We start from the raw sequence: 27,753 nt of genomic DNA, 5'->3' as shown, positions 1-27,753 counted from the left end.
ATAAAAAATGTATAGTTCACAATTTATTAACAATCTTCAAACAGGATGCACAATCAACATAAAATTAAATATCTTACAATGCACAATAAAACCAACATACATTTTTAGAAATTAGAATCTGTACAGAATGTAATAATTGAAATTGACAGAGATGTTTAATCTTTGAAATCGAACTGTAGTTGAGCCTTGATTATCTTTTAAGCATTTCCTAAAGTTTAGAGGGAGGACACGTTTTGAATTGCAGGTTGAAGAGTATTACATAATGAGATTTTTTCACGGTTTTTTTTTTATAACACAAAGTTTCATATACTTTTCAACATACAAAAAATTCAAGCATGGACGGAATATACATGTACGCAGTTGTTCTCAGGGTACCAGAGTGGTTATAAAGGAGGATGAAGAAGTATGAGTAATTAAAAAAATGACAATACAAATTTATGTCAAATATTGTATTTCTGGGGCCCGACTTTCTGGGTGATTTTAGTGCACCCGGACCCCTTTTTTATTAGCTTATCGGTCGGGACAAATTTTAAGAGAGAGTGCCCTCGAAATAGGTGATGACTTCAAAAGACGCAAGTGTTTTTCCAAGGCGTTTGGGTGGAAACTCTTCACTAATTTTTGCTTCTATAATGCGCAAGTATATATATATATGATGTGATTTATTTATTTTTAGGTACTGTTAAGGAAATTGAAATCGTGTTATAGACCCTGAAAACAAGGAAATTAAACTCGTGTACATACAGCAATGTAAAAAAAATACAAATTCATCGCATTAATCATTTCAATTTGCCCTTACAAAGTGCACTGAATGCACAGTAATTTGATGGAACACACACAAACAACAAATACAAAAAAACATTTCTATTCAACTTCCTCTAAGAAACATGGACGGAAGTAATTTACCCACAATACTCAATATGTTTATAAAAAAAAACCAGAATAATACTTAAGTCTTATAAAGAATATGTATATAAGCTTCTTTGATATAGTATTTGCGTCGAATTTGTATAATCATAATTATATAATTTATTATCTGTAATATATACAGAGCTTCTATCATAAGTACTAAATAAATAACTTGTCATACGCGTTCTTTATTCCGCACAGTACTAACTTTTAAAAATTTAATTATCTTTTTCAATAAAAAAGGCAAGAATTTCAGCACATAATATGTCCTTATGTCCTTCTTTATTCGGTTTCATGAGCAGAATTAGGAAAAATGGAACATTCAAAATATCGTAATAAAAATTTCAATAAACAATTTTATTATATTTTATCATAAAGGCTATTGTCAAGAAAGTGGTCTGCTTCAGAATAACGGTGATGATTTTGAAACGCGTTACTTTCCTTCTCTTCCTATAGTGCCCTTGGCGGCATTACTGATGGCCTGGGCTTTCGTGGCATTCTCTACAAAGCTCTGAAAGAGAGAGAGAGAGAGAGAGAGAGAGAGAGAGAGAAAGAGATAGCGATAAACTAAATTTGAATAAAAAAGTATTTGTTAGAAACCACATGGCACCCCGAAGCTGAATTGGGTGGGGTTTACATCATATGATAAAATATAACAAATAAATCAATATACATATAAACATCATAACATCTTCAAATCATGACCAAAGATTGATAACAATTGAAAGAGAAAAAAATGAAGAAAACCTAGAAGGGACAGGTCAGTGGCGTAATTACGGGGGGGGCATGGGGGGCACGTGCCCCCCCCCAAAAAAAAAAAAAAAAAAAAAAAAAAAAAAAAAAAACGGGGAAGAGGAGAAAAAGAGGGAGAAAGGAAGAGAAACGTAGTGGAAATGAAAAAATAATTGTTCATTATAATGTTATATTATAATTATGTTATGTTATAATACATAAGAAACATTTTTTCATAACTTTATTTTGCTCAGGCCTAGATGTCTTCATTGTTCCCGGTACTCGCATTGTCTGTTTAACGTTTTTAAGTCAATATACACCAAATATATTTCCTCGCACTTCGACTTATTATTGTTTTATGTAGTGTCATGGTTCTTTTTCATGACTACTTAAAGTGATTGCCCCATTTTAAGGTGTTAATATAAATCATTTCCTGTCCGTGCTTACGTTCGCACTAGTAGATTGGTGAGATATGTCTGCTCTTCATGAATTCCTAAAAACCAGTCCTTAAAATGTCCCTTTTTCTGATCTGAATATCAAAAAATTTCAGCTCGCGCTTCGCGCTCGCATCATTTGGTTAGTGAAATACGTATCGTATGGTCTAAGTAAGTTCTTACAAACAGACCTTAGAATGCCTCTCTTCAGGTCTGAATATCCTAAATTTTCAGCTTGCGCTTTGCGCTCGCAATATTTGATGAGTGAGATGCGTATTGTCATGATTACAATGACTACAAAAAGTGCTTCATGTGTTTAGATGTAGCAAAATCAGCAAGCGCTTTGCACTCGCATTAGATGACTATGGTGAGATATGTATACTCTTAATGGATTCCTAAAATATAGTCCTTAACATGTCCTTGTTTTGGGTCAATATTTACAAAATTCAGCTCGCGCTTCGCGCTCGCATTGTTTGTTAAGCGAGACAGGTATGTATCATGATTACAAAAATTTGCTTATGTCCTTTTTTTGGTCTGCATATCAAAAAAATTCAGATCGCGCTTCGCGCTCGCATTACTTGAGATACATATCCGTTTAATGGCACCGTCCTTAAAAATGTCCCTATTAGGCCAGTATACCTGGCAACTGAGCGCGCTTCGCGCGCTCACTAAGCGACTCAAAATTTTTGCTGGTGCCCTCCCCAATGCCGTGACTCACGGTACGCCACTGGGACAGGTAATACACAGGGGGGTATAGGCAGGTAAAGAAGGAGATATAGGCAGAGCATTATGAAAGCCGGCTATAAAAGAGGAATGTAATGGAAAGTGAAATATGAAAAAAGGCATTTATAAATCATACAGCATGTACAAGGTGAGCAAATATAGTTTGCACAATTATCTCCTAAAATAAATGAAAACTGAGTTAACATGGTTAAGGAGAAGGAACAGAAATTCAATTTCAAAACTGATCGTTAGTCAGATTTGGCTGGTGATAACCCTTAATTACCTTGGATCTATTAGATTGTGGTGGCGGACTAATCCAAAGGTAGATTGAGAATAAGGTTGAGTTATAGTTCTATTAGATTCGGATTTTCAATCTGATATTGGATCGGTCCCTCAAAACAACTGCATTATACATCTGTGATGCTAAAAACACAAATAACGTATCCATAATAATTGTGCAAACATAATGGATGCAAACTACTGACACGGAGAGAGAAAGAAAGAGAAAGAGAGGGGGAATGAGGGTGGAGAGAGAGAGTGGGGGTAGGAGATGGGGTGACGAGGGGGTCCAAGTGTTTATGACGTCACTGGCGTTCCATAGCCAAAAAGTGTGATATTTACCATTAGTTGCTTGCTCATGTAATAAGGTTTCCGGATCCCGTCATTTCGCTCACTATCTTCACAGAAACACAGGAATAAAGTGTCGATCGCCATCTAAATTTAGATCAATTCATAAAATGCTACATTTATTATTTATAATGAATGAAATTAGGGACAAATAAATTAAATTATGTTGCTGGTCAATAGTACGCCTTAATTACACTTAAATACGTGGTCTAGGCCAATGGACTCATAAAAGGGGGAAATAATTATTCGAATACGCTCAAGATAACTTATGAAACGTCTCAATATATTACATTGATCCCCACTCCATGTGTAAACAGTTCTTGATAAGCATACATACATACCAAATATCATTTAAAACACCCTTTATTCATGATATTACCACAAATGATATTTGAGTATAATCAGGGCTATAGTGCTTGCCTGTATAATAGACTAAAAGGAATAGGCGGACGCTAAAGCCAATAACCCCCTTTGAGGAGAAGATCTCGAAAATGAGGATTTAAAATACAAGGCTATAATGCAAAAAGTGAACATTAAAGTTGAAAACATAAAAGGTAAAAAGGACAGAAAAGATGAAATACAAAACATGTATGCATGACTACAATAATATCAAGTTATTTTTCCAATTACACAAATAAAGCATAAGAAAGTGAAAGGGCAGACTTTTGCATACAGAGTTTTTTGAACCGGTGAATTTTTTTCCATTTTTATGATAGAATTCGTACCTTCGGGGAATGCTAAAACTCAAAATGGGTCTTTAATTAATTGGAAATGAATAAAAATAATAATGTAGAAGACGAAATATATTTTTGTAATATATATTTAAAGAAATAATTATAACCTGCTGTCAACGCTAATGTTACCTCATAAACTAACAGGAAGACATGGCTGATGAAGAACGCGAAGATGGCGGCCAGCGCGATCGGGATGGCGTAGGAATTGAGATCCTCTCTTTCCTGTGGATATGAAATGGAAAAAAAGATTAATCACGACAATGCCCACTTTCACAATCTTAACTTGTTTTCGGAATGTTTTATTCGAGCAAATATGTTCATTTCGTCCTGAAGAATCTTTCCGGGATCGAAATTCTTCGAATTCCGGGTATCCAAATCGTTTAATAAGTCGGATATAGTAATGAATAAAATGTTAGCAACATGATCAAAATGGGAAGAAGAGCAAATTAATTAAGAGGAGAAGTGAGAAGGTGCAACTTGAGGAAGAAGGAAAAAAATAAGGGAAGGGAAACAGAAGAAGTCATGTTCTTTTCTTTTTAAAGACAACATTCTGCCAAATATGGTACAAACACTCACGCACACCCACACACACACACCCACATCCTTATCCCACGCACACTTAGTGTTCTATCTTGAATTGGAGGGGTCTTTACCTGTAGGAGCTGGAGGCCTATGACAACAACACAAGCAGTGACGGCGATTTTACCAAGAAGGAGAAGGAAATCGCCCACGGAGTTGATGGCGGCCACTCGGAGAGCGTTGGAGACAAGTAGCGAGAAGGCCTTCTGCGCCGCCTTGCAGAAGTTATATCCGTAAATAGCTATATATATCAAGCATAAACAAGGAAACATGAAGAATTATCTGGTCAATGAGCAATTACGTTAACTTCTTAAATATTTCAAAGGTAAAAATGCCCATCGGTGAAACACCTTTAATTATCACATGATTAAGATCTTTTTGAAAAACACCAGCGGAGAAATTGAAAATTAACATTTCTTTTTTTGACTACATTTCTCACCAGATTTCTTTAACGAAAGTCGGTCAGATTGACAGAATTCCAGTCATATATCTGCTGCAGCGTTATAATGGTTACTGTCGAATATTCGCATTCGTTTAGAAAAAAAAATAATTTATAAAATCCGATGATCTTTTACCAATTTCAATGTAAGCGTTCCTGTTGATGTATCTCAGCACTTTCTCGAACAACCATAAGATACACTGCATGCACTTCAGGCAGTATTGGGCAGCCGCTGACTGAGCCCCTTTCAGCCTGCGAGAAGAGGTGTGAAACAAAAACATTTAACACAAAAAAGACCATGTAATCTGACACAGTTGCGATGAGGAGTACCCCCAAGGTTCTCTGCTATGACCTATTCTGTTTGTCGATTGAAATATTGAATAAATAAATGTGTTTTTAATGATGTTGTTGTAATTCCACTAAGGCATAGGCCTACATTAATTCATTAATTTGGGTAAAATGTGTACTTTGATATACTGTAAAAAGAAGTGCCTCAGGGTTCTCTGCTCGGGCCCCTCTTATTCGTTGATTACCAAATTGAATATGAAGAATATGCTTTCAATTACGCTTGTAGATTTCAGCAGGGCTTACAATCAATGAAAAAGTAGCACCAACAATGTAAATTCTACTTCTTGACAATAGTGTCATTGAGGATGTCAGTCAGGCATGAGGTTGCAGATTTACATTGAATAAATTACCTTGACTGGATGTAACCAATGATGATACGGATAAACATGATAATCGCGATGAGGATCGAACCAAAGGCAAGGGATCCAAGATGGTATCTGAGAAGTAGAAAAAACGCAATTGAAATTTCATTCACTGTTAGAAAATTTATCCTCAACATAAAAAAAGCAGAGTCTCGAGAACACCTGTAATCTTACCAGATTGCGTAATCTTACATTATATCATGTAAAATTACAGGAAAGTGGTATTTGGTGTATGGAACCTTACATATTTCCTTAAATAAAACATAATTTTCCCCTTTTTAAACAGACCTGTTCTGTTAAATTGTAGAAAAATTCCTGTTTTATCAATTTACAGAATGATTCTATTATAATTGCTTTCTGAAAAAAAAAAAATTCCCCGTAATAATTTTCCCCTTTTTAAACAGACCTGTTCTGTTAAATTGTAGAAAAATTCCTGTTTTATCAATTTACAGAATGATTCTATTATAATTGCTTTCTGAAAAAAAAAAAAATCCCCGTAAATCAGGGGTTGTTTTTACAGTGTAGCAACATTTCGAAGCAAGACATTTTGTTATACAGTATATGTGTACAAGATTATGACCAAAAGACTTAATCTATTTGTTTTTGTTTGCTATGTTGTCAAGAAAGAAAGAAATTAGCAATTTCTATATCTAATAACTAATCTGTTTTGGTAAAGATGAAACTAGTCATCGTTCGCCATTACGCTTAACAATATTTGAAATTTATTTTCATTTATTTATTAAAATGTATCTTTTGAGATTCACTCGACGAGCACATGTCTTGAGCGTATTTGCCCCCGGACAGAGAGCTCCACTGTATATACGATTTTCTTTTTTTAATGATTTTTGTCCACGGTTTATCTGTATTCTTTTACTGATATCTACGTAGTCATTAGTTAGTTTAAAGTGATCATTTCACTTTGTTCTGATTTAGAAAATTCTCCTTTTGGTTCCTGAAAATGGGCTAAACATTAGGCTTATAGTGTAAAAATACCATCCCAAAAGTTTCAAAGTATTATATTTACAGGATCAATTTAAAAACCTAGGAGATATAAACCAAAGTTTGAAATAATTTGGAGTTGGTTTCAATGACTATGTGTATACAGGGATTCTGTGCACCACAACACATTAATTCTAGATGAACACAGCATTACCTACATACAGTGTGTACAAGGTATACACTGAATGTACCGTGCAGCTAATAGTGTGTGTATAGGAGATACACACAACAGAATGCAGTCAAAATAGCCAACGGACTTTTTGAATTGGAGAAAACTGGTCATAAGCTGAACCCGTCTACTAGACGGTTCTCAAAATCAGGCTAATAAATTGCTACTTGTATCTAAATTAGAGTTTTTCATCCTATATTGTGGTCTGTTTTAGGGTTTTTGAGGACAAATACATGCACTCATACGCACGTTTCAACTCAGTTTGAGAAATTTTTAAATCAGCTGCTCACAAAGTTAAACGATCCCTTTAAGCTCTTTTCAGTTGCTCTTGCCCCTTATGTATTACCTTATAATGCGGCCAATGGATTTGAGAATGGGCATTCTGAGCAAACTCTTGTCTCGAGCGAAAAACCATTCTGCAACAGCGCCAGCTATGGTGCATTCTTGACAGGCCAATATGAACTGTGTCACCCAAAGGAGGCCGAAGATGTAGTACCAGCCCATGTACTATAAATATTGAAAATAAAAAAGCTATTCTGAAGGCGACATGAACGAATGAGACTAGTAAACATAATTTGTAACGTATGGGCCAGTGCATATCATTTGGTCCAATTCATGCGGATAGGGCAAAGAGGATCCGAAAAAAATCGAAAGAGCTTCCATCACTGTGTTAAATCCGCTTGATATTTATCAATTGTTCAATAAACTCGTCAAAGACCTTTTGGCAAATATTCCTTGCAAATTATTGCCTACGATGTTATCATTAATTTCTTGTTCGAACTTCCTCTCAAAATTTCCGAGCAGATAATTTGACTTAAGTTTTGGCATTAAATCAGATTATAATGTGGTTCAAGGTTTATCGACAAAATACAAATCAAGTAAATAAATGTGGAGGTGTCGTGGCCTAGTGGTCTAAGGCGCTTGACTATACATGGAAAGTCCGGGGTTCGATCCCCGGCCGCGGCACCTATGCCCGTGAGCAAGACATCATCGACAATGCCCTTTCATCCAGCATTCAAATAATGGAAATGCTATACGCATTCTTGGTCACTAGAAAAAAATGGCATAAAACACACTACTTTCTGTTTTTAGTATACAAGATATATATTTTATCTTTGAGAAATAGAGACGAGTGTATGAAGTCGACCTCGTCACTGCTGAAACGCAATAGATATCAAGTATACTGAATTTTATGAATATAAATATGACACTCAGGGGCGGATCCAGGATTTTCCAAAGGGGGGGGGCAGTGGCGTACCTAGGATTGTTCACAGGGGGGGGGGCAAAACCGTCCGCCAAAAAATTTGACAAGCCCCCCCCCCCCAAAAAAAAAAAAAAAAAAAAAAAAAAAAAGGTCTTCAATCACAAATAAAAGATTTCGTACCAGAAAAAAAATTGACAAGCAAAAAAAAAAAAAAAAAAGGTCTTCAAGGTCGTCAGGGGGGCAATAAAGGTCTTCAAGCTCGTCAGGGGGGGCAAGGATACGTCCTTTGCATGGGTTGTGGCTCGTCAGGGGGGGGCAGACTGCCCCCCTGCCCCCCCCCCCCCCCCCGTAGGTACGCTAGTGGGGGGGCACATTTTGCTGAGGAAAAATTTTACAAGCCAAAAAAAAGTTTTCAACCAAAAAATAAAGACATTTCGTCCGCGAAAAAATTCAAAAGCAAAAAAAAAAAATAAGAAGAAAAATGGCACTGTACCTTCGAAAAAGAATCTTTAACATACTGGACGAGACCGTCGGGTGTAGCCTGTGGCTGACCAGCCGTAGCTATGAAGAGATAGATGTATACCCACCCAGCACAAAAGGACAACAAAAATAGGCTGGTCTGTGATGGGGAATAATGATATGAAGATACAATGTGATGATTTAAAAATAATTCCTATATCTAATAAGAAAAATTCATATCTATAGTTACTGAAAAGTTAAATACCATTTGACCCAAAGAAAGAAAAATAGACAAATTGATAGATATATAGATAGATAGCCAGGAAGAAAGATAGAAAGAAAGAAAGAAAGAAAAAGAAAAAAAAAAGAAAGAAAGACAGACAGAAAGAAAGAAAGAAAGAAAGAATGAAAGAAAGAAAGAAAAACATAACATGGATAGGGGGAGGGTGAAAGGCTTTTCCAATCTTTAAAAAAAAATATTCCCTTTTTCGGGAAATCAATATTTTTGTTCCACAAGATGCTTGATCTAATGACCATCGAGTACTAGACGATTTGACATTGCATCCTTACCCATAGAGGTTGCATGAGAAGTAAAGGCATGGCCCCGATCGCTTTTCCTGCTTCTTTGAAGAGAGTCACAACCAGAGCGATCCGCTTGAACATCACCAGAAGGATCAGCAAGAAAATCACCTAAAATACAACAACATAAAAAAAAATGAGAGAATTAGGAGAATAAGAGAATGAGTAGCCTAACAGGTTTATTTTCAATCGGTCTAATTCCAATTCGTCTATTATCATTTGGTCTACCGTCAGTTCTTCCACTATCCACAGGGTCTAATTGACATTTTGTTCGATGCCCATTTCGTCTTATAACCAGTTGGTCCAAAAGCCATTCTCTAGTAGTCTACATACACCATTTGGTCTAATTGTTAATTTGGGAAAAATGAATGAAAAAAAATGGGTATTAAACCAACTGGTTATGAGACGAAATTTTCATAGACGAATTGGTAATTAGATTAGGTGATTATTTGACCAAAATGGTTGTTAGACGAAATGTTGACGGAATGGCAGAATGAATAAAAGTTAGACTATATGTAATGAGTGGGTGAGTTGGCAAAGACGAATTGGCAATGTATCGCCTAACAAGCCTGGTTTGTTCCTCAAAATGCGATCGAATATCTTATTTCTTTGTTGTTGCACTACGAACATGACTAACTCGATTCTAAAAATTACGAGACGCGTAATTCGTCAAAAATGGATGTGATGCGCAAAATGCAGCCGGTGGTTGTTTTCTTAAGACCTATTCGTCCACTTTTTTTTTTCTATCAAAGACAACCCGGTCTGAAAACTTCACGTCTTGGACTTGCATTTGTCACAGTCTCGCTCCGATTTAAAAATATGAATAAGTTCAAGGAACAATAAAAATAAAATCAAGTTCTTCCCCAAACCGAGAGGCGATCCCCAACTGTAAGCGCGAAGATTGTCCCACTCTGCCACGCTAACGAATTGCTCGAGTCATTGAAAATAATTAGCCTTACGATTCGTGTTCATGAATATTCATGCTACTCTGACGTCGGGAAGAAAATGATGTAGGAAAAAAAAAATAGCGGGCGCAATGGGAGATGGTGGGGAGGGGGCGGGCCTCGATAAAGTTTTCAATTTGCCTATTGTAGGAAGAGTTACAATCAAACGCAATTCAGAAATGAAACGTGACTTCAAGTTCATCCAATCAGAAGCGTCCGTATACTATAGTACTATGATTATAATGTATATACTTACAGACACAGCTGATGCTATGCTGGCATATATCAACATGGTCTTCAGGTCCCGTTTATCCTTTTCAAGTTGCACTGGAATTTCAAGAGATTGTAAAGAGAATAACGATCGTTTGGCTAAAGGGCATAAAGTATATACTGATTTTACAACCATCACCAACGGCAGCTATTCTTCCTGTAGTTATACTTCAAGTGAATGCAATCATTCCACAATGTTAAGCGCATTTGCGGCTATTACTATACAAGATACATTATACATGTATTGAACCAGAAAGATACCTTATCAATTGTGAAAAATTAACAAGATGGTCTCATCATATCTAGAATATTTTTTTCTTTGAAAATGCATATATTATTTCACAACTGAGATATTTTGTTCATACTGTTTATATACTATAGGAAGTGTAACAAAAATGAAAAATTCTTACTCTATTTTTCCCTTTCCATTTCCATAAATATTTTTTTTTTAATACATATATTTTGAAAAAGAAGTTCGATTTACATTCGGCAGGTGTTTCTTGAAGTGCGGCTCTGGCAATGTACCAGGAGTACCAGAGGTAGCCCGATCCGCCCATGCTACCCAGGATGGACCCGAACACCATGGTCCAGATGATAGGACCAGCAAGGAAACGAAGGAGGATGACGACAGCGATGGAAAGTCCTGGAGGAAAAAAGATGAGGCAAAGAAATCAAGATAAAGGATTTTGGGAGGAAAGCAAAATATTAACAGACATATGAAAATACAAATTATTTAGATATAGGTTGAGAAAATAATATATGATAAAGAAATTACCTCATAATATATTTCACGAAAAGTCACCTTAACGACATTAACATGAAGAGATATAAGACAGATAGATCAGTACATAGATTTATAGAAAGATGGATAGATAGATGGGTAAGTAGATAGATAGATAGATAGATAGATAGATAGATAGATAGATAGATAGATAGATAGATAGATAGATAGATAGATAGATAGATATATAGATAGGTAGGCAGGTAGATAGATAGATAGATATATAGATAGATAGAGGGATAGATAGGTAGATAGATAGATAGATAGATAGATAGATAGATAGATAGATAGATAGATAGATAGATAGATAGAGGGATAGATAGGTAGATAGATAGATAGATAGATAGATTGATAGATAGATAGATAGATAGATAGATAGATAGATAGATAGATATATATATAGATAGATAGATAGATAGATAGATAGATAGATAGATAGATAGATAGATATATAGATATAGTGATAGATAGGTAGATAGATAGAAAGATAGATAGATAAATAGATAGATAGATAGATAGAGGGATAGAAAGATAGATAGATAGATAAATAGATAGATAGATAAAGAATGGAAAAATACGATCAAATGATGACATCATGTTTTTCTCATTTATATATTAATTAGGTGTCATCATGATTATTCCGTTTGAATACCCAGCCTCTGTTTTTATGTTCCTGTTTCTTTCCTTTTCTTCCTTCTTTTTGCTGTTTTCATTATTTATTTCCACTTCTTCATGAGATTGAATGCCCCACCTCGGTGGCGCCGCCCCTTTATTGAAGTATCTTAATAGTTTTTCATGGAAAAGAGTTTTAGATAAAGAACTAGGTCATTGTTGCTCCTCGTCGCAGGACGGATGCAAGAACATAGAAAATTTATTGTCAAACACCCTCAAAGACAATGAACAACCAAATAGTCTTTGTCAACTATTGGTGAATAAAAAACATCAGTTTCCTCTCGGACTATGGACCAACAAGTTGACATAATTTTGCAATTTCTCATCAGCTCCGAAACCTACGACGAAACTGCTGTTGCTGCTTGTCGATTTTGTGACAAAGACCTCCCATATGCTTTTTGTCATTTGGCGGGAATTTTCAATACATTTACGGTGTTTTTAATTTAATCATTTATCTTACCAAATGCGATGAGACAGAGGTATACAATCTCTCTCCAAGACTTCTCGATGTCGGCGAGGGCACTCTGTATAAATAAAAAATCAAATCAAACAATAGATGCATATAATAATCAAAACAATCACACGAACACTGTAATTAGTGGTGGGGGATGATACATAATATTGAAAATAAAGTTCGAGTGAATATCTTTCACTATCAATTGACATAAAAAAAGATGACGGACCCTAACATTATCATGTTATGTCGCTGATTGTCGGGATCAGAGTATATCAAGCGACTTGATATTCTCATGGACATGATATTGTCATTGCTCACTTGTCATGCTTATCGCTATAATAGTATTACAATATGTAATTAGATCCATGCTCTCATAATCTGTTCATTGAATAACTTATTTTGGTAACCATTTATTCTTAAACCGTGCGATTCGCCATTAATTATCCAAATCACTTCCCCCGTTGTATATTCTTAATCTTTTAACAGAACTTAATAGTCAAGTCTACCATAATAAAAGGTGGATTTGAATAAACGGAAAAATTTCATCAATATCAGATGCAAAATAAGAAAGTCATGTTTATCACAGCACACCGCTATTCTCTCTTCTTCGGGTTTGTCGTTACTGCTCATATGATTCATGATGATTTGTTATTCTATTGTTAAGTATTCTTGTTATCTGTAAATACGAGCTTTACTTAAATGTGTTAATAAAAATGAAAATGAGCATCTTTATTAAAGTACAATTATGAGACTTACCTGAATAATGTCGTTTTGAAGCAAAGACGAGGCAATTCCTATGACGTCAGAGCGAATGCATCGAAATAGGATGGGCTTGCTACAGAGAAAAAACAATACTTTGATTAATTTGAAACATTAATGTTAATTTTAGTTAAAGGTAAAAGACAAATGGAAATCAGGAAAATGTTCTTCACTTCTCTTCACTGCTGTTGCCCTCTCTTAGTGGAAATAAGATAGAGAATATAAACTATTCAAAGCTTTCATGCCCTTCTTGAGAAAATCTGCAGATAAAAAAGTTACCATATCAATGCCTTTAAAGATGTTTTTTATACAAATATAATGAAAATTTAATGGAAATCCGCTGACTGTGAAGTGTGATTTTGCACCCAAAAAAATGAACAGCATTGTTTTTGTGTTTGGGTGTTATATGAGAACATGGAAACACATGAGTATTACTGAATCAATATAATGTCAATATTATTTTCGGTAAAATAAATATCTATAAGTCTAAATAGCCAAAACATATGTATGAAACCCCCATACAAAAATATTTCATTAAGAAAGAAAGGGAAAAAATTAAAAAGGCTAAAAAAATAATTAAAAATTAATGTAGATATGACCAAAAGAATGAAAATAAATAAATTTAAAATAAAAACCTATATAAAAATATGAAAAGACTAAAAACAAAAAAAAATGAAATAAAGCAAAATACTAAAATGAAAAATAAATGGTAGTCGTTTTTGTATCACCTTGCTGCGATGGGCGTTGATGGGCAATCTTTCAGTGCCCCCTGTGTGGCGTGTAGGTAATCATCGACCTCCACATCGTATGTACATAGTCTGGTGATATTGTTCATGGCGAGGTCGTGAATGTCATCGAGATCGGACACCGTCTCGTTGTTGCATTGGGAAACGCAAAGCCGTTTGGACCTTGTTTTGAGTTTCGACATCGCGATGTCGTCAAAGAAAAATACATAGCTGCGGTAAAAAAAAAATCTCAATGAGCATAGATATCTGTTTTGATTATTTTGAGGAATTTTAGTTTAACTATAGTTTATATAAGCTCATAGGCGTCTAAGGATTAGTAGACCTATTATTGAAACATTGACACTACTTCTTTACCTGTAAAGTAACAAATTTCTGGGGGCGGTTCTCTCTCAACCTGCTTTAAGAACTTCTACTTTTTTAAAGATCTTTTTTTTAAATCTAAGTTTCTTTGCAGTTTCTTGATGTTATTTCAATGTGCAATAATCAAATAGCACTAACAGAATATAAGTTTGACACGCGTAGTAAGGATATTCTTTTCTTTAAGTTGACGCTAGGGTCCATAGAATCCATAAAATGGTGGGGAAGTGTTCAGCCTCTACCAGTGTACAACAAGAGATCTTGATTTCCATATATTTTTGTTAAATGAGGGGGCCCAGGAGACAAATCAGTTGATCCCCTTCCCCTAAAAAGGGCTATCATACAAGGAAAAAAAATTAAAACAAAAATAAACAAACAAAAAAGGGTTTTCAATTCCAAAATCGGAGAAAACACCCACAATTGTCATTGCGGTACCAAGGCCGGGGCGCTATTTTTTTCGTCAGTACTTGAGTAACAAACGCGTGAGGGCAGTATACCGTAGCCGTAACTTTTTCATGAATAAGTCAACGGATATGACGATATAATAGATTTTTTTTTCATGAAATATGAAGGCAAGATTCTGAAATAAAATCCTAGTCCAAGATTACCATTAATCTCATTCAAAGCCTCCAAAACAGCCTAGCCAGGTGCAAAAGTACTGACGGGGAAAAAATGTGGGCGGGGCACTGACCCAAGATACGCCAGGGATACTCACGGTCTATCGGTCATGTCCATCCCGGATAGAGACACATTCTCAATAGGGTTGTTCTTCTTGCCACAGACGTTACCGTAACTATCATCCCCGTATATCAACCTGTCCGGATTTCCATCCCGAAGGGCCAGGTATGTTACGTATCCCTGAAGAAGGGAAGGGGAAGAAGAGAGGGAGAGGAGAGCAACAAGAGAGAGAGAGAGGGAGAGGGGGGTGAGTAAGAGGGGGAGGGAGGGAGAGAGGGAGAGGAGAGCAACAAGAGAGAGAGGGAGGGGGGGTGAGAAAGAGGGGGAGGGGAGGGAGAGAGGGAGAGGAGAGCAACAAGGGAGAGAGAGTGAGAGAGGGGGTGAGTAAGAGGGGGAGGGGAGGGAGAGAGGGAGAGGAGAGCAACAAGAGGGGGAGAGAGAGGGAGAGGGGGTGAGAAAGAGGGGGAGGGGAGGGAGAGAGGGAGAGGAGAGCAACAAGGGAGAGAGAGAGAGAGAGAGGGGTGAGTAAGAGGGGGAGGGGAGGGAGAGAGGGAGAGGAGAGCAACAAGAGAGAGAGGGAGAGGGGTGTGTAAGAGGGGGAGGGGAGGGAGAGAGGGGGGACGGGGAGGTGGAGGAGGAGGACACAGAAAGAAGGGGGAGCAAAAGAGAAAGAGTTGAATAATGTAGAGGGCCGGGGATTAAAAAAAAAACAGAGACACGGTCTAGTTATAGACAAAAAATGGCATTATCTTCAAAGGTGAGGAAATAAAACAATTTTCACAATATTCGATAGTTATTATTGTTTATTCAGTTGATTGTGAAAGATTTCAGAAATAGGAAGACAAGTTTCCAGTTTAAGTATATCAAACTTTACCCCATTTTATATAAGCAAGACAAGGATCTGAAGAGAAGATACAAGATATAGGCCCATAGTTGGTAAAACAGACAAACAAACCCGCGACCTTAATTTTAGAATCCTAAAAACAATAAAAAAATATGAAATGGGATATCATTTTTTACTATTATGTCAAAATCTATCACAAAATAAGAGCTAATTGTTGAAGGTCACAATTAGTGTTCATTCGTTTCTCTCTCTCGTGACCTTCTTTTGTGTTTGAAATTTTAGACCAGTTGTCATTACGCGACACTCTTAAAATGTTGGGCAACATACGGTCCACACAACAATTGGTTAAAAATGTATCCAACTCTGGGTAATTTTCAACCAATACTGTGTAGTTTTCACCTAAAGCACACATTATTGGTTTAAAACTACCCAGAATTGGATAAAGTTTTAACCAATTCTTGCGTGGACAGTATGTTGCCCAACATTTGTAAGAGTGTACTCATGATAATTCTTAGATCACTTTACGGTATGGTCTTATAATTTTCCCAAGTTATACGTACTTACCATACCACCGAGGAATGCGAGGAAGATAACAAGACATGGAATATCACTACAGCTCCTGTCTGATAACGGCCCATCAAAATCATCATCGACTTTAACCGATCCGTCCTTTAAAAATGGAGATTGACAGTGAATTCATATAAATGGAAATATTCTCAAATAATAATTTTTATCATTTTATTAATGGTATCATAAAAACAATTTATTATTATTTTCATTGTTATTATAATGTCTATTTGAAGCACTGGAACCAACAATGCGACAAAAGCATTTCCATTCATTATTTGATATAAATTGGACCATTATAGGAAGGACAGAGCCCCGGGACAGAGCCATATACAAATGGCATTGAATAGAGTGATTCTTTCGTATTAATTTTAAGAATTTATTATGTCAAATTTTGCCTTTCACGGTATTTTTTTATACTGTATTGATTTTAAATAGAAAATAAAACCAAACTAAACCAAACCTACTGTAAAAAGAACATTTATTTAAATTGTGTAAAATGCCTTCGTCTCACGCAAAGATGCCGTGCCCGGAATTGAACCCCGAACTTTCGTGCGTGTAGTCAGGTGTCTTAAACCACTGGGACACGGCATCTCCACTGAGCGTATGTATGGTATTACGATTACAAAATAGGCATACCAAATTCAATTATTAAACTTATTATAATGATAATGATGAGAAGGATAATAGTTTTTGTTTTAGGTGTATAGGAGACCCTATATAAGAAACACGACCAACACATCTCTTTTCTATAAAATTCCTTTCCTCTGCTTTCTATTTTCTTCATTTCTCTTCGTGTTTTTATAGGGAAGTCGCCCCTATACAATGTGTGCACCATCGTTCCTTTGTGTAATTGTGCAAAACGGGCTCCCTACAAATCAAATCTGAAATGATATTATTGTGTAGTGATTTTGAGATTTTTATAATTATTATCATTATTTTTTTATTTTTTTGACAAATGCATCGGATAGATAATCAAATTTCCAACGCTTTTTACTTCCCGAAGTGCTTTCATGTTATTTTCCACCCACTTGCCAACTTTCTCGGAAATACGAATTAGCAATAATGACGTTCAGTTTTATCAGACTGTTAACAAGAGTGTGCTAATGACTTTTTGATGACTTGGACTAAAGTATTTTACAGTGCGATGTCCATCTCGTGTTGGTCTTTGACAATCGACAAATATATCAACCTTATTTTTCTTTTCTTTTAAGAAGGGCATCAGCAATTAAAAGTTAGCATTTAGTATTTTCTTTTTACACTGTTAAAAATAATTTAAACAACGCTGTCTACTATGTGAATCGCACAGTAGTGGTTTAAACATCTTGAACAAGTGTTTGAAACAAAGTATAAATTCAAATATTCAATTATTAAAAATTTAAGCATGGTTGTTCAAGATTTTAAACACTTGTTTAAACTTTTTAAACAACTACTGTGTGATTCACATAGTAAACAGTGTTGTTTAAATTATTTTTTAACAGTGTAGATTACAATTATTTTGATTTAGAATTCGAACCAACTTGCAAATTCAGTTGATTAATTTTCGTAAATAATAACGCAGAACTCTTAATATCGCCTTTGGAAAAGTATCCGTTGGCGTATTGTTTTACAAAATAAACGTAATCTAATGTCGTCTTTATCTTGAAAATACATTGTCTGGTTATACTCACTTTCTTACTGGACGAACTTGCCCGACCTTTTTCAATTTGTTGTAAATTTTTCGCTGGTTCAGGTTTAGTTTCCGGTTCTTCCGATTCTGTTTCCAATACTCCGCCCATTTTCAATACAGCAACTATGTTTTCTTGTACAATAGTTTAACAAGTTTACTTCATTCTCTTCAATTCAGCTCTTGCATGTCTTATTCTTCTTTTTGTTATTGCTTGCTTTTCTGGGTAGCCTTTGCTTGTTTGTTTGTTTGTTAAGCTGTGAGTTGTGTCTGAATTTTAGTGTTGAAAATTTATTGTATCATTACATAACACATTTTGTTGCTATACGAGATTGGCCATTGCTGCGCATGCGCGATACTTGCTAATCGTTTCGGCGAATGAGAATGTGTGACGTAATAAAGTGTATTCATTGTTGATGCGCAGTGCACTGAACGCGCACTCTCATCACAATCAGTTAGAAATCACAGACACAAACGATTCAGTCCGAGGGGAATCAATATCCACATGGGCGGCGATTACGCAGGGGCGGATCCAGCTTTTTATAAAGGGGGGGGGTTTGGGGTGGTATGCGAGGGAGCGTAGCGACCGAGTCCAAGCGAGCGGAGCGAGCGAGGGGGGAGGGTGTGGGAGGGGGGTGTCCCCCCTCCCACAGTAGGGAAAATTTTTGAAAATCTGTGTGTGAAAATGGCGTTTTCTTGCATCTAAAACACCACTCTTTTTGGTATAGAGGTCGTTGCCAAATTAACCCCCATGAAAATTTGTAAAATTAAGTTGCATTTTCCTGCAATGTAAGGCCAGTTAACAACACAGATACAAAGAATTGGGGACCTTGGAATAAGCACTGTTAGCCTAATACTTTTATTATGAACAGCTTGTCACTGATACTCACTGGCAAATCTCAGTCAAATATGATGGACTGGCAGAAGAGACGCCTTGGATGTTTCTGTACAAATCCCTGAACTATTTTGCTGGAACTTTCATTCCCAAATATTTATTTTTCATCCCCAAAGACTTCAACAATCCCCCCATTTTTTTTTTAAATTTTTTTATGTGGGGATTTTGGGGGTGAGAATCGGCAACGCTGGCCTAGCTTGTCACTTCGGCGGTGGCCCGTGTCCTCAAAAAAGCTGATGGGGGGGGGGGGCAAGGGACTCTGTGACATTTGTTCGCCCAACCCCCCCCCCTCCCCCAAAAAGAAATAATAATAATAATAATAATCATAATAATAAATGAAATAAATACATAGAAATAGAATAAAATAAAATTACAAGTTTTAAAAAAAAGATAAGATTTTAAAAAATGGTCCCCGGATTTTTTTTTTTTTGGGGGGGGTTGCAACCCCCCAACCCCCCCCTCTAGATCCGCTTCTGTTACGGGTGGGTTGGGGGGGGCGTCCATGTCCCCCCAAATTTTGGCTTTTGAAAAGCAACCCATTTGGAGAAGGTCATCCCCTTCTAACCATGAAAACAAATCTTAAAAAATCGCATAAAAGCGATCGATGGATTTGGAAAAAAAAATATCAAATTCATTTTTGCATGCACCTCCCTCTCAAAAGCTAGGTTAGTATATTTAGGGCAGGGGGAGGGGGGGGGGAGTAGAAGAGGAGATAAAAATATTGAAAAAAAAGTCGATATGAGAAAATGCCCACCCAAAATATTAACATCTGTTGTCATTTTTTTTTATTACTCAAGTGCTTTATTTTTTTTTTTTTTAGGTAACTTCTTATGGTATCTCATAAAAATACTGATATCCAATTTTGTCCAAATAAACAAGCTACCTAACACTTTAGATTGTAATTTTGACAATGTACTTACATCAAAAGGTCGCACACGGTTATGGCCACCACAGCAACTCATGTTTCTTCACGTTTAGGCATGTTCTGAATAAAGTAAAAATACAATGAAAAAATTGAGGCGATAGAATAAAATATAAAATTCTGATATAATACGATAAAGCTTCCGGAGAATTGTAACTGATCCCTAACATCTTTGAGGGGGAATCCCCCTCCTAGTCTGCAAGCACAGGCCCTGATTGAAATTTCGATCAACAAGTGGCTCTTAAAGGGATGGTCCGGGCTAAAAGTATTTATAGCTTAATAAATATAGTAGATTTCACTGAGCAAAATGCCGAAAATTTCATCAAAATCGGATAACAACTAACAAAGTTATTGAATTTTCAAGTTTAGCAATATTTTGTGAAAACAGTCGTCATGAATATTCATTAGGTGGGCTGATGATGTCACATCCCCACTTGTTCTTTTGTATTTTATTATATGAAATTAGGTTTATTCAAATTTTTCCTCCTAGAACTAGAAAAATTGGATTGACAACTGATTTAGTGCATTAGATATTAATTGCTGCAACTTATTTTATAATAAGGGAGACATATTATTCACACAAGTATGAAATAATAAAAAATTATGATTTCATGTAATAACATTAAAAAAAAACGGAAAGTGGGGATTTGACATCATCAGCCCATCTGGTGAATATTCATGACGACTGTTTTCACAAAATATTGCTAAACTTTAAACTTCAATAACTTTATTATTTGTTATCCGATTTTGATGAAATTTTCGGCATTTTGCTCAGTGAGCTCTACTCTATGTTTTAATATATAAATATTTTCAGCCTGGACCATCCCTTTAACACAAATACTAGCATATATTAAATTCCTGTGCGAGAGGGCCTTCAGTACACAAAGGCATGAGTAGGCTCTACCCTCCTCCCCTCCTCCCCTTCTCCTCCTCCACCTCCCCCCGCCATGATCACATCTCGTGAAACTGCAAACAGATAATGCGATTACCAATGATATACCAACGGAGTCGGTTATTCGTTGGTGTACCTAGAGCACTGGCATGATTAGGGAAAATCCCCTTCCGTCTATCACATTTGAGTCTGCAGACCCCCTCTCTCCAATGGCAGATCCAGCTTTTTGCCAAGAGGGAGTTTACAAGTAGCTGCGACGTAATTCGTCCTACCTCTAGACAGGGAAGTGGGTGTTGGAGTTTGATCCCACACTCCTTTTAATAATTATGTTTTTAGGGAGCCCGAAGTTTGGGTTAAACCACCACCCCCCCCCCCCTTTGATCCGCCACTGCCCACCCCCCATAGGCGGCGGAAACGGGGATACGGGGGGACAGGTCCCCCCTAAATTTGAGGTGGGGGACGATCCCCCCTAAAATTTTTGTTGATAACCTTTTTTTTTTTTTTGCTTGTCAACAAATTCTGTCGGTCCCCCTAAAATTTTGGTTGATATATAACTTTTGTTTGTCTTTTTTGTTGTCAAAAATTTTTGGTGGTCCCCCCTACATTTTCTGGCTTCCGCCGCCAATGCCCCCCCCCCCCCCACTGCCATCACTCCTTTCAATTACACCATCGACATTATGAAGTTACAAAACACCAAATCCAATATACATGATGTCAGGTGACTATACAGAAAACAGCAGCTGGAGCGTCCCCGTAACCAAGACGACCGAAAATACATAATGCAATCCACATCCATGATCAGAATTTGTGATTTCCTGCTCATTTCTGCAGGTACCCGATGAGGTCCTAGTCACACCAACGACACCGACTCCAAACCGACAGATGATATATGTCTTTGGAAATAATGTAATAGCTTTGATCGATCAGGGGTCGTTTCTTTGGTGAGAGTGTAACATCGCATGAATCTTATAAGCTTGTCTTTATAATTATGAAGTGAATCGACAGACAAAAATTCTTTTTCATTGTTTTGTTTTTCATTATTTCTTCGTCAGTTATACCTAAATTATGCCAGAAATGAACGCTGTTGAATTTTTAAAGCAAGTTGTTTAAGCCCATCAGTTGTTTAAAGATTCTAACATGTTTAAAAAGTTTAAATAATTGTTTAGACATTTTGAACAACATGTTGTTAGAGTGATATAGGCTTAAACGCACCGCTTGTAATTTTGTAAAAGCGTTAGTTTTCATCAGAACACTTGGAACATAATCTTCGAATTATCAAAATAGGATATTCTTTATTGATGAACTTGCAATAGAGCCTTAAAAAGTGCTTCATATTTTGACACTGTTCCCAAGCTTTTTGACATCGCTGCCCTATCCTGAAATTTGAGTACGACCTATGATCTAAATGCTTCTCTTTCTCCCTCCACGTTGCTTGTCGCAGGGGAAGAGATAGAATTGAACTTGTCTAATAGAATTTTGAACCCACTTTCTTAATTGCTTTTACTATTTACAAAATGTAATGGTTAACTTGGAAAACGGATCACCAAAATAATGTTGATTTAACATCTTTGTTTTTTATTATTATGAGTAACCTCTGATCAGGAGTTTTATTCATTCACATTATTGGATTAAAAGTTTAAAACCCTGATACAGACAAAGATAATATTAAGAAACTCACGGGACACGATCAGGGCTATCATAGGGACAATTAGAAAGTTGATATTAAAAATAGGTATATATTATATTGCTTACTTGCTCTGGTCTCTTGCAATTAATCATGGAATGATATATCTTTACTCTCAATTAAAAAAATAGTTTTGTGCTTACGTGTGTGTATCATTAAACCACCGCAAATACCACCAGCACATCATTATCATCGTCATAATCATCATCATCACCATCGTCGTCATCATCATCATCATCTTTATCCCCATTATATATTCTTCTTCTTCTTCATTATCATCATCATCATCATCATCGTCATCATCACCATCGTCGTCATCATCATCATCATCACCGTCATCATCATCATCATCATCATCATCACCATCGTCGTCATCGTCATCATCATCATCATTATCATCATCATCATGCATCATTATTATCATCATCATCATCAGGCATCGTCATCATCATCATCGTCATCATCATCATCACCATCATCATCATCACCATCATCATCATCTTTACCATCATCATCACCATCTTCAACTAAAAAAATGAAATGTTAAATCAACTGAAAGATTGGGGAGCGACAATCATTTCAAAATAATGTTATATCCTACCTTACGTATAAAAAGCTGAATACGATGGCTTGAAAGGGTGTAATATATTCCAGCTAGTATATCTAATCAGTATTAGATTTAGGAGCCACTGTCTTCTATGAACATAATTAAGCGCAATCCTGTATTAAAACTGTCTGGCTGCATGCGTCCAATATCACACTGTTACCTATGTCATGTATTTTGTAGTCCTATTTCACATGGCTTCGACGCAACAGATTTTTGTCTATGATACCACGGGCCTCTAGGTGATGCGTTCTAGCTACTCAAGGTATGGTACAAGCGACCTCGAAATGCTGCGATAGGATCGAGCCACAACTATGGCAGCTTTTCAAGAAAGAGTAAAAAAATAAATGAGTAGGCGAGCAAATTATTCCACAAAATGCTAATATGTCCTTTAAGTGGGTGGATATTCACAGGGCTTTATATATTTATTATGGAGTAACACGGTAAAATAAAACCATTGGCAAATCGCCCCTGTCGTTTGTGTAATTCTCTCCACACCCCATCAGGAGCCGGGGGGGGGGGGGGTGAGTGATGTTTCTGGAGGAGGGGACTCGCGCTCCCAAAAATGTTCATACAATAATGTTGTTTTTACTTTTATCATGTCATTATTAAGCATCATAATCTTGACCCAAATATGGCTTATAACTTCGTATATTTGCCCAAAATAAGTTAGAATCGATTATAAGGCTCGCTCGCTGTTCACGCTCGCAACGGAAATTTGATGCCCGCTGATCCCTCACCTTTTTTGCCTCCTGATGCCAATTCTCCATCATTTTCCATCGGGGGGGGGGGGGGGGCTAGAATTCAGTGAGCTGTACGCAGGTGTTTTTTTTTTTGGGGGGGAACATACTTTAAGATCTATTTCTGTTAAAAAGCTTTCACAATCGAGACTTGCGATCGGTTGCAACCACTTTGGTCACAGTATATGTTGCACACAATCGCAACGGTTGTAAGCAGTCGCATCACCAATAATTGTGAAAGGGGCTTAGGTTTTCAAATTTTATCTTACAGTTGCCATGGTTATATCTCGCCATGCTGAATCATTGTCTTGTAAATGGGTAATAATAAAAGTAAAAAGCAAAAGTACTATTATAATATACGTTCGCCATGTTCTCCAAGTCACTTTTCATCAATCAAGTTAGCCATGTTAGCGTCATGTGCCAATCCTGGTATTTTGCTGACTGAACGATATAGATACAGATATTTTTGTAATAGGCATATCTACTTTTTCCGGGAGGGGGGGGGGTGCAATATTGATTCTGACACATTTTTACCTTTATCGTAGGCTGAATTCCTGCTAAAGTGGGCAGCTAGCTAAGGGCAGGGGCGGCGAAAAAAGTGCCCTTTTTAGGCAAGAAAAATGCCCCCTTACGAACGTATATGCCCCTTTCGCCTGAGAAGGACCTGTTTTATTTGTTAACAAGTGCCATATTTCTCCTACAGGGCCTATATCAGTGCCAAATTTTCACCCCAAAAAATGCCCCCTCACGACCGTGTTCAGTGCCCCTTTCACCTGAGAAGGACCCGTTTTAATTATGTACGTGAACAAGTGCCCCTTGCCTTCCTGACCTTATTCGAATCATTGCCCCTTTTTACCCAAGAAAAGTGCCCCTCGATCACGAACGTGTTCTTTGCCCCTTTCACCTGAGAAGGACCCGTTTTATGTCGTTAGCAAGTGCCCTTTTGCTTTCTTATTAGTGCCCTTTCTTGTATCAGTGACCCTTTTTACCTAAAAAAAAATGCCTCTAAAAAATGTGCTCTGTGCCCCTTTCACTTGAGAAGACCCGTTTTATGTGTCAAAGAGTGCCCGTTTGAAACAGGAAAACATATACGTTACTACTTATGAAAAAAAAGAGTAATCCTAATCTATCACGAAATTGGATTTTCATTAGAAAACTTTCAAAATATAAATGTTACGTGATGAGACATATCTAGCCCCCTAAAAAATGTGGGCACATTACAGCACTGTATAGATAAGTTTTTTCTTCTGTTTTTCGAAAGCCAAAGTGCCCTTTTTTCCTTGCCCCCCCCCCTCCACTTTCAACTTCGCTCCGCCGCCCTTATATAGCTAGGGGTTCCACAGCCCGACTTCCATTGACGAGTTCACAGTCCAGAATAAAGTAGAGATCGAGAGAAACCTGATAAAAGAAGAGAGTATATAGAAAGAAAGAAAGAAAGAAACAAAAAGGGGGAAAAGGGAAGGGATCGAGCTAGAAGCTAGGGGAGAGAGAGAGATACTCAGCTAGAAAGAAGGAAGAATTAAAGGAATGAATGATCACAGGAAGAAGGAAGGAAAGAGAAAGAAAGAAAAAGACCGAAAGAAAAATATGGGAAAAGGATAATGAAAGAAATGAAGAAAGAAAGAACAAATGAGGAATCACTGGGCGCCCGAAACATGCACAGTCGAGTACTGTGCACGAAAGGGTCTTTGCAAGAACCGTCTTTCGTGTCGCCCATTTATTATGATGCGCCATGTGAAACGCATTTTAAATAAATTACCTGCAAACATAATTTATTCATCCGTTAAAGTAAACAAAATCTATGGTTATAAAATGATGTAATATATAATAAAATTGTATACCAATTGATTTAAATGCTAGCTAACAAATTATATTTGCTTATCATACATTTCAGAAATATCCCGCATACAGCGCATCATAAGGAGATGGGCAACACGAAAGACGGTCCTTGGAAAGACCCTTTCGTGCAATCGGCCCCAGCTCGTTTCTTGTGCGTGAAAACAGGTTCAAAGGATGAAGGCTGAAGGTCACGAGATCGCGAATGTGGAGTTGACTGAGTCCTGGTAAAATTATATTGAAAATTGTTCTTCTAACCGAAATTGTTGAAGAATATCTACAAATATGGCTGAGGACCAATCACACTATGTAGAACTGTCGGGAAATCCGATAAGATTTGAACCTATCAGCCGTCAGACCAACGTATTTTACGATGAGGTAAAACGACAGGTAAGTGAGCTGCGAAAACACTATTCCGGCGGAACGCTGTCTCTGATTGTCGCCAGAGCTTCCGGGTATCTACACCGTCATTAGTCGCTGGTTCGGATGTTAATGTGGGCGTGTGCGTGTGAAGCTGCGCTTGATCTGAGTCTGAGAGTGAGACTGAGGTCTGAGCTGAGTCGGACGTCGATCGGATTTAACGGAAAAAACGACTAACGTTAGAGGTCTGGGGACGTATTCTGAGGTCATTTTATCTTGCGTAGAAATTGTATCTGCGTATCTACAGATGATACGCAACAGAGGAGTGCCTGCGTCATGTGCGTAGACATACCCATCGCGTATCTGGGCTTCTGGCCATTGGCAATGGCATTGCAACGCGAATGATGTGCTTGCGCTCATGTTACTTCTTTGAAGAAAAAATAAAATAAACTTAAAAGAGGGTAGGGGCTATTTTATCTCCGCGACGTTGATTTCATCATTATTTCTTGGTGAATTAACTACAAATGTTGACATGAAAATGAAGAAAAATTATATATTTAGGCCTATTGAAAATAATACCTTAACGTTATTCCTGTACAATCAGGAAGAATTTCATAAGACTTTTCTTGACTAATATTGTCTTTGAAATGATGCTTGAAAAGATGCAATATAGACTTCGAAAAAAGATGAATATATTGTCATTTTTTAAAAAGAAATCTCTGTAAAAATGCGCAAGCGTATATTGCAAGCGTGATTGAAGTTAATAAATTGACGCAATCTCACTCCTTTGCCACACCTCCTGGCGGAATGGATTTTCATTGGTTGAGTGATATGAGAGAGCTATAAAAGCGCGTTTCTAATTGGATATTGATTAAAAAATAGGTGTGTCTTACAGAGATAAAATGAACATAAAATTGTTCTCAGAATACCAATTCGGAGAGATTTTAAGGGTATTTTATCTCACTGATTTTAACGGAGATAAAATATTTTATTTTATCTGAGATAAAATGGATCTCAGAATACCACCCCTGTTTGTTTTCAGTTCCTAGGACAAAAAAAACATTTATGCCAAATTATGGAAGGGGGTCCTACATAGCCTTGAGGACTCCATGATGATATTTTTTATTATTTTGACATATATACTTCTTCATCATGCATGGAGCCTTGGCTAAAATTTAATACGTGATTATAAATATTATAATAATAATTTATATTCATAATCACTTATTAAATTTTAGTATTTGTTAAATAATAAATTTGCCATGTTGCCCTCCCCGGGCTTTGCCCATAGGAATCCTGTACAAAATAGAGGACAATATTGGCCATATTTCTGCTAATGCGCTTGCGCAGTTGGAGCCGATTCTGATCGCTAATTTCAGTATTTCAGAAATCTTGCTGGAACCAGTTCATGAAACAAAGTACAACACATTGTAGGCAATGCGCGGCGAGGCCAGTGCGGCATACACAAACGTAACCAAGGCGCAAGATTTCTATGCGTTGAGTGTATGTGCGTGCCATGCATGATGCGCGACTGCAAGGTACATGTAACAATTACGTCACAATTATGAGGCGCCGAATGTACCAATATTATATAGAACAATTATTTGTTATATAATCATTATTTATTAAATAATAACTATTATTTATATATAATTTACATTTTATTTGTAAATAACTACTATTATATAAAATATCATTTCTAATTATTTATATATAATTCCAAGTAATACTTCATTATTTGTAAATAATAATAGTTCGACATTCCATTATTTATAAATAATGATT

At 36.6% G+C, this 27,753-nt stretch overlaps 2 protein-coding genes across 2 annotated transcripts in view; one reads left to right on the top strand and one right to left on the bottom strand.

Annotated features, from left to right (window-relative positions):
- Positions 1-23,321, bottom strand: LOC129280119 (choline transporter-like protein 1). Its single transcript, XM_064111938.1, has 18 exons — positions 23,030-23,321; positions 19,851-19,915; positions 16,367-16,471; positions 14,996-15,138; positions 13,906-14,133; positions 13,175-13,253; positions 12,422-12,485; positions 10,993-11,151; positions 10,495-10,565; positions 9,286-9,405; positions 8,750-8,875; positions 7,399-7,559; positions 5,873-5,959; positions 5,311-5,426; positions 4,810-4,976; positions 4,286-4,378; positions 3,417-3,509; positions 1-1,417 (listed from the first exon to the last, which is right to left on the bottom strand). Exons 2-18 carry the CDS (start codon positions 19,890-19,892, stop codon positions 1,340-1,342), a joined length of 1,932 nt encoding a protein of 643 aa, XP_063968008.1. The 5' UTR covers positions 19,893-19,915; positions 23,030-23,321; the 3' UTR covers positions 1-1,339.
- A 2,460-nt stretch (positions 23,322-25,781) lies between these two features.
- LOC129280122 (regulator of MON1-CCZ1 complex-like) overlaps positions 25,782-27,753 on the top strand; it is a 36,368-nt gene continuing 34,396 nt past the window's right edge. Inside the window, exon 1 of the mRNA XM_064111879.1 lies at positions 25,782-25,998. Coding sequence (XP_063967949.1) covers positions 25,894-25,998 — 105 coding nt within the window. The 5' untranslated portion in view covers positions 25,782-25,893. The remainder of the gene's footprint in view (positions 25,999-27,753) is intronic.

Source organism: Lytechinus pictus, chromosome 17 (assembly GCF_037042905.1).
Source record: "Lytechinus pictus isolate F3 Inbred chromosome 17, Lp3.0, whole genome shotgun sequence".
NCBI classification, from domain to species: Eukaryota; Metazoa; Echinodermata; class Echinoidea; order Temnopleuroida; family Toxopneustidae; genus Lytechinus; species Lytechinus pictus.
This window is presented reverse-complemented; position numbering and strand designations above follow the sequence as displayed.